General features: G+C 38.1%; 1 protein-coding gene across 1 annotated transcript in view; it reads left to right on the top strand.

The window, feature by feature from the left end:
- Positions 1-5,668: 5,668 nt before the first annotated feature.
- ARHGEF40 (Rho guanine nucleotide exchange factor 40) overlaps positions 5,669-15,459 on the top strand; it is a 139,761-nt gene continuing 129,970 nt past the window's right edge. Inside the window, exon 1 of the mRNA XM_053702226.1 lies at positions 5,669-6,347. Coding sequence (XP_053558201.1) covers positions 6,345-6,347 — 3 coding nt within the window. The 5' untranslated portion in view covers positions 5,669-6,344. The remainder of the gene's footprint in view (positions 6,348-15,459) is intronic.

The raw sequence follows: 15,459 nt of genomic DNA, 5'->3' as shown, positions 1-15,459 counted from the left end.
TAATAGTCCCTGAATGATTCAAGTCAATCATGAAATCCTAAGTGTGGTTGTCATACTCTGCAAGGGAGCAGGTTTAGGAGGTGGGAGCTGTTGTGCAGAGGTGTCAGGTTCTGGGGTTAAAGTTGTGTTTTGTCTGCGTGTGTCTTTCCTTTTTGGCATCATTAAACAGGTACAAGGTTTTAGGAAATAAAGGTGATGGTTTTATTTATAGGATAATTAGCAATGCAGAGATATACAATTAGATAAGACAATGTCTATAGGCTGTAGTATTAGGCAGGAATACAGATCTTTGTAATAACAGACAGGATACTTGCATATGCTGTAGATTGGAACTGTGTAATAACAGGCTGGAATGCAGATCTTTGTAATAACAGGCAGGATACTTGCATATGCTGTAGACTGTAACTGTGTAATAACAGGCAGGAATGCAGTTCTTTGTAATAACAGACAGGATACTTGCATATGCTGTAGACTGGAACGGTGTAATAACAGGCAGGAATGCAGCGCTTTGTAATAACAGACAGGATACTTGCATATGCTGTAGACTGGAACTGTGTAATAACAAGCAGGAATGCAGGGCTTTGTAATAACATACAGGATACTTGCATATGCTGTAGACTGGAACACTGTAGTAACAAACAGGAAACTTGCATAGACTGCAAACTGGACCTCTATAGTATCAGGTAACAAGCAAGCAAAAGTACCTGAGTCAGTCTTTAGGAAATAGAGAATTAGGCAAGATCAATTGCCAGGAAATCAGTCCAAAAACGAAACACAGTGCCAAGGGAATATCCAGAAGAGTAGTCAGGAAATGAAGCAGAAATCAGGAAATCCAACAAATCTGTATTTCACTCAGGAAACAGGACCAGGGGGTCTTTCAGAGTATAACACTCAATGTCAAGGCCCAGAACTGCCAGCAAACCTCCTAGATATAGCAGGCTGCTGATTATCTGATTTGTTTCAGCTGGTAAGCAGGTGAAGCCAGATAGCCAAAGTTGCAGCAAACAGAAAAACCCAATATTCTTAGCCTGTGATCAAGCCATCTGGTGGCAGAGAGGCAAGACAACAGGCTGGGAAAGAACAGCAGCAGAAATAGAAACAGGTCCCAGGTTCAATTCCAGGCTGGGTCATGACAGTACCCCCTCCTCAAGGATGACCTCTGGGCGGACTTAGCATTCTCGTATAGCTCCAGATGTTTAATGCGTACTAGTGTGCCATCAGAGGCATAAGTACAATCAGGGGGTATTATCTTTTTTGAAGGGCTCTCCAGAAGAGGATTCTGCGGACTGGAATTAGTATAGAGGGCCCCAACAGGACTGATCTCTGGTTTCTGTGCAGTTCTAGGCTTGTAGGTTCTGAAGAGGTGGGTCTGAGGAAGAGGAGGTAAAGGACCTTTTGACCAAACAGCAGTTTGAAGCACTGTCCCTTCAGTGTCAGAATCAGTATCATCTTCAATGGTTAAATAGTTAGACATTTCTTCTGAAATGCACAAAGATGAGAATGTAGCTGCATTTGGTAGGCAAATCTTTGGATTCGTAGTACTAGGATTCTGTGGATGACATATTAGTACTTCACAGGAATCAGAGTTTTTGGAAGGTGCAGTCCTAGGCTGATCAAAGTGGGGATGTAAAATAGAACCTATGCAGAGCTCATCGCCAGAGGAATCCGAAGTGGGATTAAAGTTTGACTTCCTCTCTGTAGCCTGTCCACTTGATGACTCAGGATTTAGAGGTGGAGACCCCGGAACAGACTTCTTAGGGGGTCTCACTGGACAAAAAGATATTACATGCCCAGTAGCTCCACAATAGAAACATAAGCCATTAGTTCTCCTTCCGGCCATTTCATCAGTGGTAAGAGTAATAACAGGCAGGAATGCAGTGCTTTGTATAACAGGCAGGATACTTGCATATGTTGTAGACTGGAACGGTGTAATAACAGGCAGGAATGCAGAATCCTTGTATAACAGGCAGGATACTTGCATATGCTGTAGACTGGAACTGTGTAATAACAGGCAGGAATGCAGAGCTTTGTAATAACATACAGGATACTTGCATATGCTGTAGACTGGAACACTGTAGTAACAAACAGGAAACTTGCATAGACTGCAAACTGGAACTCTATAGTATCAGGTAACAAGCAAGCAAAAGTACCCGAGTCAGTCTTTAGGAAATAGAGAATTAGGCAAGATCAATTGCCAGGAAATCAGTCCAAAAATGAAACACAGTGACAAGGGAATATCCAGAAGAGTAGTCAGGAAATGAAGCAGAAATCAGGAAATCCAACAAATCTGTATTTCACTCAGGAAACAGGACCAGAGGGTCTTTCAGAGTATAACACTCAATGTCAAGGCCCAGAACTGCCAGCAAACCTCCCAGATATAGCAGGCTGCTGATTATCTGATTTGTTTCAGCTGGTAAGCAGGTGAAGCCAGAGAGCCAAAGTTGCATCAAACAGAAAACCCCAATATTATTAGCCTGTGATCAAGTCATCTGGTGGCAGAGAGGCAAGACAACAGGCTGGGAAAGAACAGCAGCAGAAATAGAATAGAATAGAAACAGGTCCCAGGTTCAATTCCAGGCTGGGTCATGACAGTTGTATATTTTACCTGCAAAACAGTAATGGCTCTTTAGTCGCCAGTTTGGTCTAAAGTAGTCCAAATGAGATTTCCAGGGCTTCAGCATTTTCCCGAAGATAAATATTAAAGTTTTGAATAAAGTGAGTTAATTACAGAATGGACTAATTCATTCTGCAACGTATGTGTGCCTTAAAGGGACCGTTAACACTAGAATTTTTGTTGTTTAAAAAGATAGATAATCCCCCAGTTTTGCATAACCAACACAGTTATAATAATACACTTTTTACCTCAGTGATTACCTTGTATCTAAGCCTCTGCAAACTGCCCCCTTATTTCAGTTCTTTTGACAGACTTGCATTTTAGCCAATCAGTGCTAACCCCTAGGTAACTTCACGTGCTTGAGCCCAATGTTATCTATATAGCACACATGAACTAACGCCGTCTAGCAGTGAAAAACTGTCAAAATGCATTCAGATTAGAGATGGCCTTCAAGGTCTAAGAAATTAGCATATGAACCTCCTAGGTTTAGCTTTCAACTAAGAATTTCAAGAAAACAAAGCAAAATTGGTGATAAAAGTAAATTGGAAAGTTGTTTAAAATTACATGCCCTATTTGAATCTTGAAATTTTATTTTGGACTTGACTGTCCATTTAAAAGCATTGACTTTGAGCCTCACTGCTACAGGCCAATGTATAATAATATAATTGTAAAAGACAGTCACTCTTACAGGGCCTAAATGATGGAAAACTTCTCACTGCATTTTAAATACAATATATTGTCTCATCAAAAAAAGGACAATAACAGGACAATGCAATAGCACTTACTCAATTTGAAATGAGCAGTAGATTTTCTTACATTTCTTACCCCTGTATCATGTGACAGCAATCAGCCAATCACAAAATGTATATATGTAAACACTGTTAAGTCTTGCACATGCTCAGTAGGAGCTGGTGCCTCAGAAAGTGGGAATATAAAAATACTGTGCACAATTTCCTAATGGAAGTAAATTTAAAAGTTGTTTAAAACTGCATGCTCTGATTCATTACACTTTAATTTTGACTGTAGTTGTCTTTAAAGGCCACTTGTGCCTTTAATTTACAATGCTCTTTTATTCAAACTAGGTTTAAAGGGACAGTAAAGTCAAAATTAAACTTTCATGATTCAGATAGGGCATGCACTTTTAAACAACTTTCCAATTTACTTCTATTATGAAATTTGCTTTGTTCCCTTGGTATTCTTGGTTAAGGACTAAACCTAGGTAGGTTTATAGGAGCATGCTCGTGTCTATAGCAGCAGTGTTTGTAACTATGTATAACATTGCTATAAACAATGTTGCAAACACTGCTGCCAGATGGCTTAAGACACAAATTATACTAAGAGAACAAAGCAAAATTGATTATAGAAGTAAATTTGAAAGTTGTTTAAAATGTCTTGCTCTATCCAATAAATTTAAGTTCAATACTGACTGTACTGTCTCTTTAAGCAAGAATTAAAGAGTGTGTCACAATCTATTTATGGAGATAAACACTTGCTTATGAAAACTAATTTATTGTACAGGCAGAAAACTGTGACTGCACAACTTTGTTTATAGTCAAGTTAAAATAGGCCACTGGTTTTCAAACCTGTCCTTAGGCCTCTCTAACAGGACACACTTTGAGGATATCTGAACTAGAGCACAGGTGAAATAATCAGCTGATTAGTAACCATGGTTATTTTACCTGCTCTCATCCAAGGTAATCCTGAAAACCTGGCCTGTCGGGGAGGCCTGAGGGCAGATTTGAAAACCAGTGAAATAGGCTGAGCAGTACGATATACTGGTACTGATCTAGCCATGACGTATAAATAGATATATGCTGCACAATATATGCAAGTCTTATTTTTACGAAAATTACAATCAAACTATAATCTACACAGACAGACTAGTGTGTCTCAGCTTGGGATTGGCTATAGGGTGTGTGTAGGCCGACTGCTCCTCCTCTACACCCACACCAGTTACATCGTTCACCATTATCCTGTGCTCTGCACAAAGAGTCTCATTTATCATCTAAAAGGACATATGAAGCCACGTTTTCCCAACATAATCACTGCATACATAGTTACTGAAAGAGTTTTTTTTAACTGTAAGTGTTGCACATTAACCCTTTCCTTGCTGGTTATTTATTTGCAATGCAGTGTTGATAGTTCATTCAAAGTAAGCAATAGAGCTTTAGGTACATGATAGAATATGTGACTGCTCCATTTTATACAGAGGCTCCATAGCAGTTTATGGTTAATATTTGGGCACAGGGTGGGGAAGTGACGTTGAGTGGAAAACAGTAGGAGTGCCTGAAGTATACAGAAATTGCCAGGTGTGTAATGAGGAATAACCAAGAGAGACAGGGGTGAGAGAAGCACAAAACCTAAGAGGAGCGTTCTTCTGTTTACGTAATGAGTCAGTGGCGCAAGGACAATATTTTCATTCACTTAGGGAGTTACTGGAGTAGCTAGGCCTGTGGGGCTCTGGCAGCATAAGGACCATTCTGTGTGTGATGCACTATCATTTATATTATTTTATGTGTTATGCTGCCCTAGGCACCGGAAAATTCATTTTAGCTCATGCTTGCCCTATTGTTTACAGCCGGAGGCCAGGGATGCATGGAGGCGTTATGCAACCTCACTAAACAGACAGAATCTATTTGTAATATAATTAATAAATACAGAATCTTAAAGGTATAGTATTCAAAAAGAATCATGTCAAAAAGACAACCCCTCAAAATGCACTGTTCCCCATAAATCCTGCAGCCCTAGGCCAAATTACATCCCTGTGGTTATGTCTAAGATGTCTGATGAATAAAAAAAAGACTAAGGAATTACATGAGGATTAGAGTGATACCGTTTATAATCACCTAAGCATAATTCTCTCACAGACAGCTGCAGAACTGGATATGTAAAGGGAGACAAACTGCGACAGAGCCAATCTAAAGAACAAGGAAGATATATACATAAAGCCACTCAGTGATGCAAACTTTCCGTGTGACCTTGGACGCTGAAACAAAGGAGGGTTTGTTAATTTCATCTCTGAGAAAATCTGAAACATTTCCCTAAATATCTGAATCAAGTGTGAGAGGAAACTTATGAGTGGGACTGGGAGAAACTAGAAGCAAAGGAGCAGAAATGCGAATATGCAGTGAATGGGTGAAAAAAGTTACAGAAAGGGAAGTGAAAGCAGAAAAAGTGACTGCTGTGAGTTACAGGGGGAAGAAGTTAAAGAAAAAAAAAGCAAATGAGGGAGGACAGAATATGAGAAAGTAAACGGAGGGGGGTGCAAAGGAAAACAGTAGGGGGGTGGAATAAGAGAGAGGAAATCAGATAGAGGATCAAGGAAATCAAATGCAGCCACAGAAATAACTAAAAAAAATGGACAGACTGAACGTGAAAGTACCTACAGAGGAGAACAGAACATCATTGGTGAAAGGAGGAGGGAGGGAGTGATAGGCAGCAAAAAAAAGGCTGTTGGAAGAAAAAAAGAACAGAGAGGCTGTAAAGGCAAACTGAGAAGCAGAGAGCAAGAGGCGGAGAGGGGAGGGGGTGCTGTGCTTTAGCAAACCCCCTTACAGGTCCCCCAGTGTGTGCAGAGAGAAAGCAGGCAGAGGACGAGAGAGCATGGAGTGCAGGAGGGAACCTGAGAGAGCTGCATGAAAGTGTGTAATCAAGTGAGCGGCAGAGTACAGCACGAGACAGCTGCACAGGCGATCTGCATAGAAATGTGACTGCACATCCGCAGCGAGACATGGTGAGGGTGGCACTGCTGCATCTGCCACTGTCTCACTCACTAGAAACCTCCTGTTCCTACACAGATATGCCTCAATCTCTTTTCTGTTTTCACTCTCTTTCTTCTTTTCTTTGTGCTTTCTCACAGTCTGTTTTTAATTAAGAGTAATCTGTTCCTCCACAAGAACATTTCCTTTTGAGCAGTCTGAGCCAATGTGAATTTGTCTTGGGGTACAGTGTGGCGCTGTTTTGTGTGAGGGGGGGAGCAGAGACATTGATTGGGTCAATATTGAGCAATAATATCCAGTGCTAATCCATGTGAGAAAGGGTTGATAATGGCTAGACAGTGTCAGATCTGTGCACCAGTCTGCAAAATAGAATCCAGAACATCTCTGCAGTGTTTCTATGGAGAATTGTCACATAATGTGTCAGCAAGGCTAGTCCTTGACGCTAAGTGTTACATCTATAGCTGTGGTTCTCTTGTTCCCTTAGATTTATTTAAACATCTTTTTTTTTTGTATCCTTCTCCCCCCTTTTTTGGTTTCTGCATCGCTTCCCTTGTTTTCTGTGTTTTTTTGTTTTTTTTACAATTTTCTTCTATAGTGTCTAACAGATCTGTTTAGTGTTTTCTAACCTCCTTGTCTCACACTCTGACAGTCTCTGTCCTCTCCTTATATAACGCACTCATCCTCTCTCTTGTCTCCTTGTCTCTGTCCCTTAACCTCACTGTCTGCATCCTCTCTGTTTCTCTCTCTCTACAGGAAGAAATGATCTCACACGTTTAATGACTTGCAGCTGGTGTTATGGCTGAGAACGGACACACATAGACTGTGTGTGTATATATGTGTATGTCTGTATATCTAGATAGAATATACTTATGAATTCAATTATGAATTCTAAACCCAACCCACACAAAATCTCCTAAGTAGCTAAGGGTCAACCTGTTTTGTTTTTTTACACGCTAGTCTAATGAAAGATCTCTGGCTCTCTGTCCCATTTGCAGTATGGGCCCCAAGAGGTTCTTTCTTTTTATGTAAAGATTTCTGAGTTCCGTTCAGTAGTTTCTGAAACTTGAATATATTCTTAAGTTTACTTGGCTGAGAGATAACAGGAAACAGCTGGGAGCAGCAGGGGGACAGCCGCAGACACAAGTACATCTCACACACACTCACCCTTTCTGTATATACAAAACCTTCCTAAACGCACGTGCATCTCACACTTTGTATGTAAAGATGCAGACACAAAAGAGGTTGAGCAAGATGTATGGGCATGTGTGCATATAAAATGTGCTGCTAAAAGGGACAAAAAAAAGACAATAAAAATGGCTCTATAGCTTGCAAATAACTATTTATTTATCCCCTGTAAATAGGGTTAAATACGTAGTTAAAGGGCAATACACTCAAAATGTAATTCGCCATAAAATATTTCATTAGGCATAATTAAAAGAAAACTGCAATGCATTTTTAACTTTGCCTACTTTTGCTGTAATTTAAAGTAAGGTAAACTTTGGTGAATGAAAGCCGGTTTTTTAAAAATTCTATTAAAAACAGGGGAACTTTCATTTATCAAAGTTTACAAAGCAGCCGTTTTTGATTAAAAACTTACCTTTTTTTTCTTTTCACAGCCAGAGCAGCTTCCCCCACCTGGAGATCCTCTCTTCACACGTCATCAATGACTAATCCTGCTTCCTCCAACCACAGCATGGCCTCAGGCAATGACCACCCTGGGGGGAAAGCCGTGATTGGAGGAAGCCGGATTAGTCATTGATAACATGTGAAGAGAGGATTTCCAGGAGGGGGAAGCTGCTCTGGCTGTGAAATGAAAAAAAGTTTTAAGTTTTTAACCAAAACGGCTGCTTTGTAATCTTTGATGAATGAAAGTGCCCCTGTTTTTAATAGTATTTTTAAAAAACGGGCTTTCATTCACCAAAGTTTACCTTACTTTGACTCTGATAATTGAAGTGTTTTCCTTCCTCCAGATAGGCTGGAGTGCATCTTGTGGAATGCTGAACCCTGACATTCCTACATGATTATAGTGATTGGTTGATATGTGCAGGAGTTTTTTTATATCTGTCCCTAACTGGCCACAGTAAAGGGGCTAAATAAAGGAACATTAAATACAGTAGTAGCATTATAGAATTGTCAAATGCGTAATAAAAAGACAGCCATCAGCCAATTACAAAACATATACGTATATACCGTGCACTCTTGCCCATGCTCAGTAGGAGCTGGTGCCCCAAAAAGTGTGCATATAAAAAGATTGTGCACATTCTGATATTTTTATTTGCATGCTTTACCTCAATCATGAAAGTTTTCTTTTGACTTTAGTGTCCCTTTAAGATAATCAACATTCAAGTGGCTTTTCAAGGCGTGCGTCCCAGCCCTGGAAGCAATATATATTTTACTAGCAAAATAACAGATTTAAAAGCTTGTCTAACACTTTAAATGATTTCTATTGCATAAATAAAAAATTACTTTTTGACTGGTCTGGAGCGCTACATGGCAACTGAGCCAATCAGTGGGCGTGTATGTTTTTTTTTTTATTACTGCTCCATTATTTCCCTTTAATGCCATATCTTAAAAACTCAAACATACAAAAGCTAGGCACAGTAACAAAAAGTCTACCATTTCCTTGCCCAGAACCACTTTAACCCTTTAATGACCAGCAACATACCCTGTACATTGCTGGCCTTTCTATGGGGCTTGTTTTTTCAATAGCGCGGGACCACTCAGGACATCTGTAGAAGGGAGGGAGGCTATAATAGTGCGGTCTTGCTGCTTGCGGTGAGACCCAAGCTATAGGAAAGATTAATGGAAAACACCAGCGTCAACAACGTTTGGTAATCTTGTTAGCAAGGGCTTAAACTCCAGGACAGGTATATGCATTCTTATGTACATTTAAAGGGATATGAAACCCTCATTTTCTTTCTTTCATGATTCAGATAGAGCATCCAATTTTAAGCTAAATGTAGCCACCAATCAGCAAGCGCTACTCAGGGTGCTGAACCCTGAAAAATGGACTGGTTCCTAAGCTTACATTCCTGCTATTCCAAAAAAAATTACAAAGAGGGCAGAAAAAAATTGATAACTTAGAAAGTTGCGTAAAATTGCATGCTCTATCTGAATCATGAAAAAATTAGGGTTTAATATCCCTTTAAATGTACATAAGAATGCTTCTACCTGTCCTGGGGTTTAAGCTCTTGCTGAAGAGATTCCCAAAATGTAAATGCTTGCTTAAAATTGCATGCTATATCTGAATCATGAAAGAAAACAATTGGATTTCATATCCCTTTAAGATACATGGAAGCCAAAATTAATCATTCATGATTCAGATAGAGCATACAACTTTAAACAAGCATTTAAATGTTATTTTATTATGCAATTTACTTCTTTCTTATATTTTAGTCTTTATAGAAACTTTAGCTCCTTACCTTTAAATGGATAGCAGTGGTTGCAACAAGGTTTGTAACCATGGCATGCTATACATAAAAAAATATTTTTAAGTAAAAATTTAAAAAATAATTTAAAAGGGACATAAAACACACATTTTTAAAAAATGATTCAGACAGAGAATACAATTTTTTAAAAAATTCCAATTTACTTCTATTATCAATTTTGTGTCGTTCATCATGAAAGAAAAAAATTGAGCTGTATGTCCCTTTCGAATTTAAAGGGATATAAAGGGCAATAATAAAATACTCTATTGCTTAAACAGAACTATGAGTTATCACTACAATTTGATTAAATGCATAATTAAAGTCAGCTTTAGAGCAGCAATAAATTGCCAAACGGAGGTGAACATAGCTGGTGACTGGCGCTATGCACACATGCGGTCCCTGATTTAAGCATAAATAGCTCCCTCTAGCTATATATAAACCAGATGTCTAAGGTGAAAACATCACTTTTTTGTTGTTGTCGTCAACTATAGAAATATGAAAGAAGAAGATGCAAAACTTTCACACAATCCATATTTTGTTGATAAGCTGCAAGAACAGAATTCAACCACATTTTACATTTATATTTTAAAGTTAAAAGCTACCCACTATCCTCAACTTTGAAACATGCAAAAGAATAGGGGAGTCAAATTCTAATATATTTAAATATGTTATTAATTTAAAATCAGGTGCACCATGTGTACATTTATTAGTTATGTTGACCTATATAAAACATTTCCAGTAAGAGCAGTTATGGGATCATTTATACCACCCCCAAGTAACCCCTTCAGTGACAAGTAGGTGACTACTAGGTAATAGTGGCTTCCTAATTCAAAACAAAAATCAATATATACTTTAGATATGTAAAACATAATGTACAAACCATTTCAGTGTTTATCTTTCAAAAAATACTTGGAATTTTGGTCTGGGGGAAGGGGGCTATAAAGAAGCCACTAACTCTCACCTATTTAACCTATAGGGTAAAGTGACCCTTTTTCAAATAAGGGGACAAATATCCCCTAGGATGCAGATGATCACCATGAAAAATAGTAATTGCTTGCCCTTTAAATATTAGACATTTCTATGGAGGGAGAGAGGGGAATGATATCCATCATTTGAAAGAGTGGCTTATCATGGTGATCATCTGCCCCAACTTGGCACCAGACAGATATTTGATAAGGTTGAGAGGGCTTTTGTCCCCCACATAAAGCACAGAAAGGCATGAGACTACATTTTACAAATATTCCAACCCCCTCTTTCCAATGAGAGATCTAATATACCTGTCATTGGTGATTGCCATAAACATATCAATTCTCTACCTACTGTATTTACAGTAAAGGAGAGTATCAGCTCTAAAAGCACTTATTCCCTAAAATTAACATTCTAAAGGATATAATGTCCCAGTAGGTGGCAGATGATTGCCATGGGAATGTCTGTTAGAGTGTTATAAGAGACCCTAGGTACCCCACATAAGTACTAACATGGGTTTTGTGAAGGCTTCTTTGAAAAAGGAGAGGCTATGTATTGAAATGTGGGTCCATGTGTTAGTGGCTATGAAGTGACAAGCATGGCAACTGATATAACCGAATACCTACAGAATAAAATGGTGTGTGGGGGGGGGGGGGATTAGTGTAACCATTTTCTTGGTCCCTACAGGGGGTGGCAGGTAACCGTAGAGATGCCCTGATCACCCTTTCATCATAGATACATATCCAATTAGCACATCTAAGCAAGAAGCCCAAATTGTTTCCCCCCATAAGTTTTCTGTATACAACGTTACCAATGCACCTGAGAACTCTGGGTAAGATATGAGAATGAGATACACAACATGTCATGTTTTTTGCTTCCAGTACTGTGCTTAAACAGAAATCCCCTTATGGGGTAGGTGCAGCAAAATCAAAACCAATTCTGTTCTCTGATGCATTGGTAACAAATATGTAGTATACAGAACACTTCTAAGGAAAAGCAGGTGGGGATTCTTGCCAAGATGTGCTAATTGGTTGTACAATCATTGTGTGGCTCTTACTTTTATGAAATGGAGGATTTGAATCTCAAACTTTTATCTCCACCATAACTTAATTGAATATAGAAATATATTATAAAGACTTTAAAATACTCTTTATGATGTTATAGCTGTCAAGTGATCATCCGAGTAATTATCATGTAATAATGATCACCTGGTGGTAACCAGTAAGTCTCATTTTGAGTGATGTTGATGTAATTGCTCCAGATCATTGTATCTCAGTGGGAAATTCATAAAATAAATGAAAGAACTGGGTGCAAAAATAAATGGCATTTGGTAAAAATCTATTTAGGAGGAGTATTTTATGCTTGGTATTTTTATAACCCTGCTTGCATAGCTCATCAAAATAAGATAAGTTAACCCATTGTAAATTTAGAAGTTTTTGTAGTTTTCAAAGTTGCTAATGTTGTCGTGTTGGTTATTTCGTCTCATTTTCTGAATAAATAGCAAAAAATAATGTTATTTTTGCATTATTATCCATTTTTACTGTGAAACCCGTCTGGAAATCCTACATGTTGCTGCTCTGGAAAGTGACCTGATATTAAATGTAGAGCAAGAAAGTGTGTGTTTAAAATATCTACAAATGATTGGCATTATTTATTTAATGGGAAAGTCACAATTAAAATGTTATTGTTCAGACAGAGAATGTAATTAAGAGACCTTTCGGTTCACTTCTGTTTAAATCCGCTTTATTCTCTTGGTATAGCATACCTAGGGGTAGGCGCAGGAGCAGTACTGGGAGCTAGCTGATGCTTGGTGACTACACTTGTATCTTGTTATTCCTTAGTCTTTAAGCACTGTTATAAATGCATTCAACAGACATTTAAAGGGATAGCATAGTCAACAATTAACTTGCATAATTCAGACAGAGCATGTCATTTTAAGACACTTCCCTTCTATTTTCAAATGTACTTTGCTCTTTTGGTGTCCATTGTGGAAAAAGAATATGTACATATCCTACACTAGTGGGAGCTAGTTGTTGATTGGTGCCTGCACACATTTGTCTCTAGTGGTTGACTGATTAGATGTGCGCAGCTAGCTCCCAGTAGTGCATTGCTGCTCCTTCAACAAAGGATATTCAGGGAATTAAGCAAAATTGATATTAGAAGTAAATTGGAAAATTGTTTAAAATTGTGTGTGCTGTCTGAATCCTGAAAGAAAAAAATTGGATTCCATGTCCCTTTAACAGGTGCTGCATATAAAAGTATCATAACTCTATTCTACAGCACTATGCGAGGTACAACAACTAATAACTTGTCATGTCACAATGAGACTAAATATCTCTTCTCAATGAAATAAATTACTGGTAGTGTGCACATTAAACAAAACAAAAAAAGTATACTTCTGTTATCAGCTTTAGCTTTTTCTCTTGGGCTACTTGTCTGGAACGTGGTGGCTTTCCATGAGAACATACTAGGGTAGGCTCAGGAGTGTGCACGTGTCTGGAGCACTAAGTGGTAGTAACATTATACAAGCAATCTATAGTAACAGATGTGGCAGGGAACACACACACTTTCTATTTGTTGCACATTCTGTTTGGCTGCCTCCTATAAAAAAATAGATGTAAATTAGTTTGTTCTCAGTCTCTGTTAGTAAACAAGTGCTATTAGCTATACAGCTGCATGTTCCATAGCTTGGTTTACCATAGAGGTTTACCATAGAGTCAGAGTGACTAAAGCTATAGAACGCTAAAGCTCCCTCTATAGGCTGCCTGAATAAAATTGCTGCACACACTGCTGCAACATAGTGCCTAAACCTACCTCAGTATGCTCTGATGGAAAGGAGCTACATTTAAAAAAGAGAAATTGTAAACAAGAGGTCAATTTGACAGAACATTAGAAAGTTTTATTTTTTATTATTGTGTGCACTTGAAAGTTTAATTTTGACTTCAATGTCCTTTAAGGACAGTAAAGGAAAATTAAATTTAAATGGATTGGATAGGGCATGTCATTTTAATCAACTTTCCAATTTACTTCTATTATCAATTTTGCTTAGTTCTCTTAGTATTATTTGTTACAGAGTAAACCTAGGTGAGCTGAGGAGCGTGTACGCCATATGGTAGTAGTATTTGCAAAAATGTTTCTAGCAGTGTTATTCATAGTTGCAAACACTGCTGCCATAGAATGCTAAAGATGTGAAAAAAATTACAGTTTTTCAATTATTTTATTAAAGGGATATGAAACCCATTTTTTTTTTCTTTCATGATTCAGATAGAGCATTCAATCTTAACCCCTTAGTGACCAGAGCACTTTTCCATTTTCTGTCCGTTTGGGACCAAGGCTATTTTTACATTTTTGCAGTGTTTGTGTTTAGCTGTAATTTTCCTCTTACTCATTTACTGTACCCACACATATTATATACCGTTTTTCTCGCCATTAAATGGACTTTCTAAAGATACCATTATTTTCATCATATCTTATAATTTACTATAAAAAAAATTATAAAATATGAGGAAAAAATGGAAAAAAACACACTTTTTCTAACTTTGACCCCCAAAATCTGTTACATATCTAAAACCACCAAAAAACACCCATGCTAAATAGTTTCTAAATTTTGTCCTGAGTTTAGAAATACCCAATGTTTACATGTTCTTTGCTTTTTTTGCAAGTTATAGGGCCATAAATACAAGTAGCACTTTGCTATTTCCAAACCATTTTTTTCCAAAATTAGCGCTAGTTACATTAGAACACTGATATCTTTCAGGAATCCCTGAATATCCCTTGACATGTGTATATTTTATTTTTTAGAAGACATCCCAAAGTATTGATCTAGGCCAATTTTGGTATATTTCATACCACCATTTCACCGCCAAATGCGATCAAATACAAAAAATTGTTCACTTTTTCACGAATTTTTTCACAAACTTTAGGTTTCTCACTGAAATTATTTACAAACAGCTTGTGCAATTATGGCATAAATGGTTGTAAATTCTTCTCTGGGATCCCCTTTGTTCAGAAATAGCACACATATATGGCTTTGGCGTTGCTTTTTGGTAATTAGAAGGCCGCTAAATGCCACTGCGCACCACAAGTGTATCATGCCCAGCAGTTAAGGGGTTAATTAGGGAGCTTTTAGGGAGCTTGTAGGGTTAATTTTAGCTTTAGTGTAGTGTAGTAGACAACCCCAAGTATTGATCTAGGCACATTTTGGTATATTTCATGCCACCATTTCACCGCCAAATGCGATCAAATTAAAAAAAACGTAAAATTTTTCACAATTTTAGGTTTCTCACTGAAATCATTTACAAACAGCTTGTGCAATTATGGCACAAATGGTTGTAAATGCTTGTCTGGGATCCCCTTTGTTCAGAAATAGCAGACATATATGACTTTGGCGTTGCTTTCTGGTAATTAGAAGGCCACTAAATCCTGTTGCGCCTCACACGTGTATTATGGCTAGCAGTGAAAGGGTTAATTAGGGAGTTTGTAGTGAGCTTGCAGGGTTAATTTTAGCTTTAGTGTAGAGATCAGCCTCCCATCTGACACATCCCACCCCCTGATCCCTCCCAAACAGCTCCCTTCCCTCCCCCACCCCACAATTGTCCCCGCCATCTTAAGTACTGGCAGAAAGTCTGCCAGTACTAAAATAAAAGAGTTTTTAAAAAAAAATGATTTTTTTTTTTAGCATATTTACATATGCTACTGTGTAGGATCCCCCCCTTAGCCCCCAACCGCCCTG

Source organism: Bombina bombina, chromosome 2 (assembly GCF_027579735.1).
Source record: "Bombina bombina isolate aBomBom1 chromosome 2, aBomBom1.pri, whole genome shotgun sequence".
NCBI classification, from domain to species: domain Eukaryota; kingdom Metazoa; phylum Chordata; class Amphibia; order Anura; family Bombinatoridae; genus Bombina; species Bombina bombina.
The sequence above is the reverse complement of the archived record's forward strand: the minus strand, read 5'-3'. Positions and strand labels throughout refer to the sequence as shown.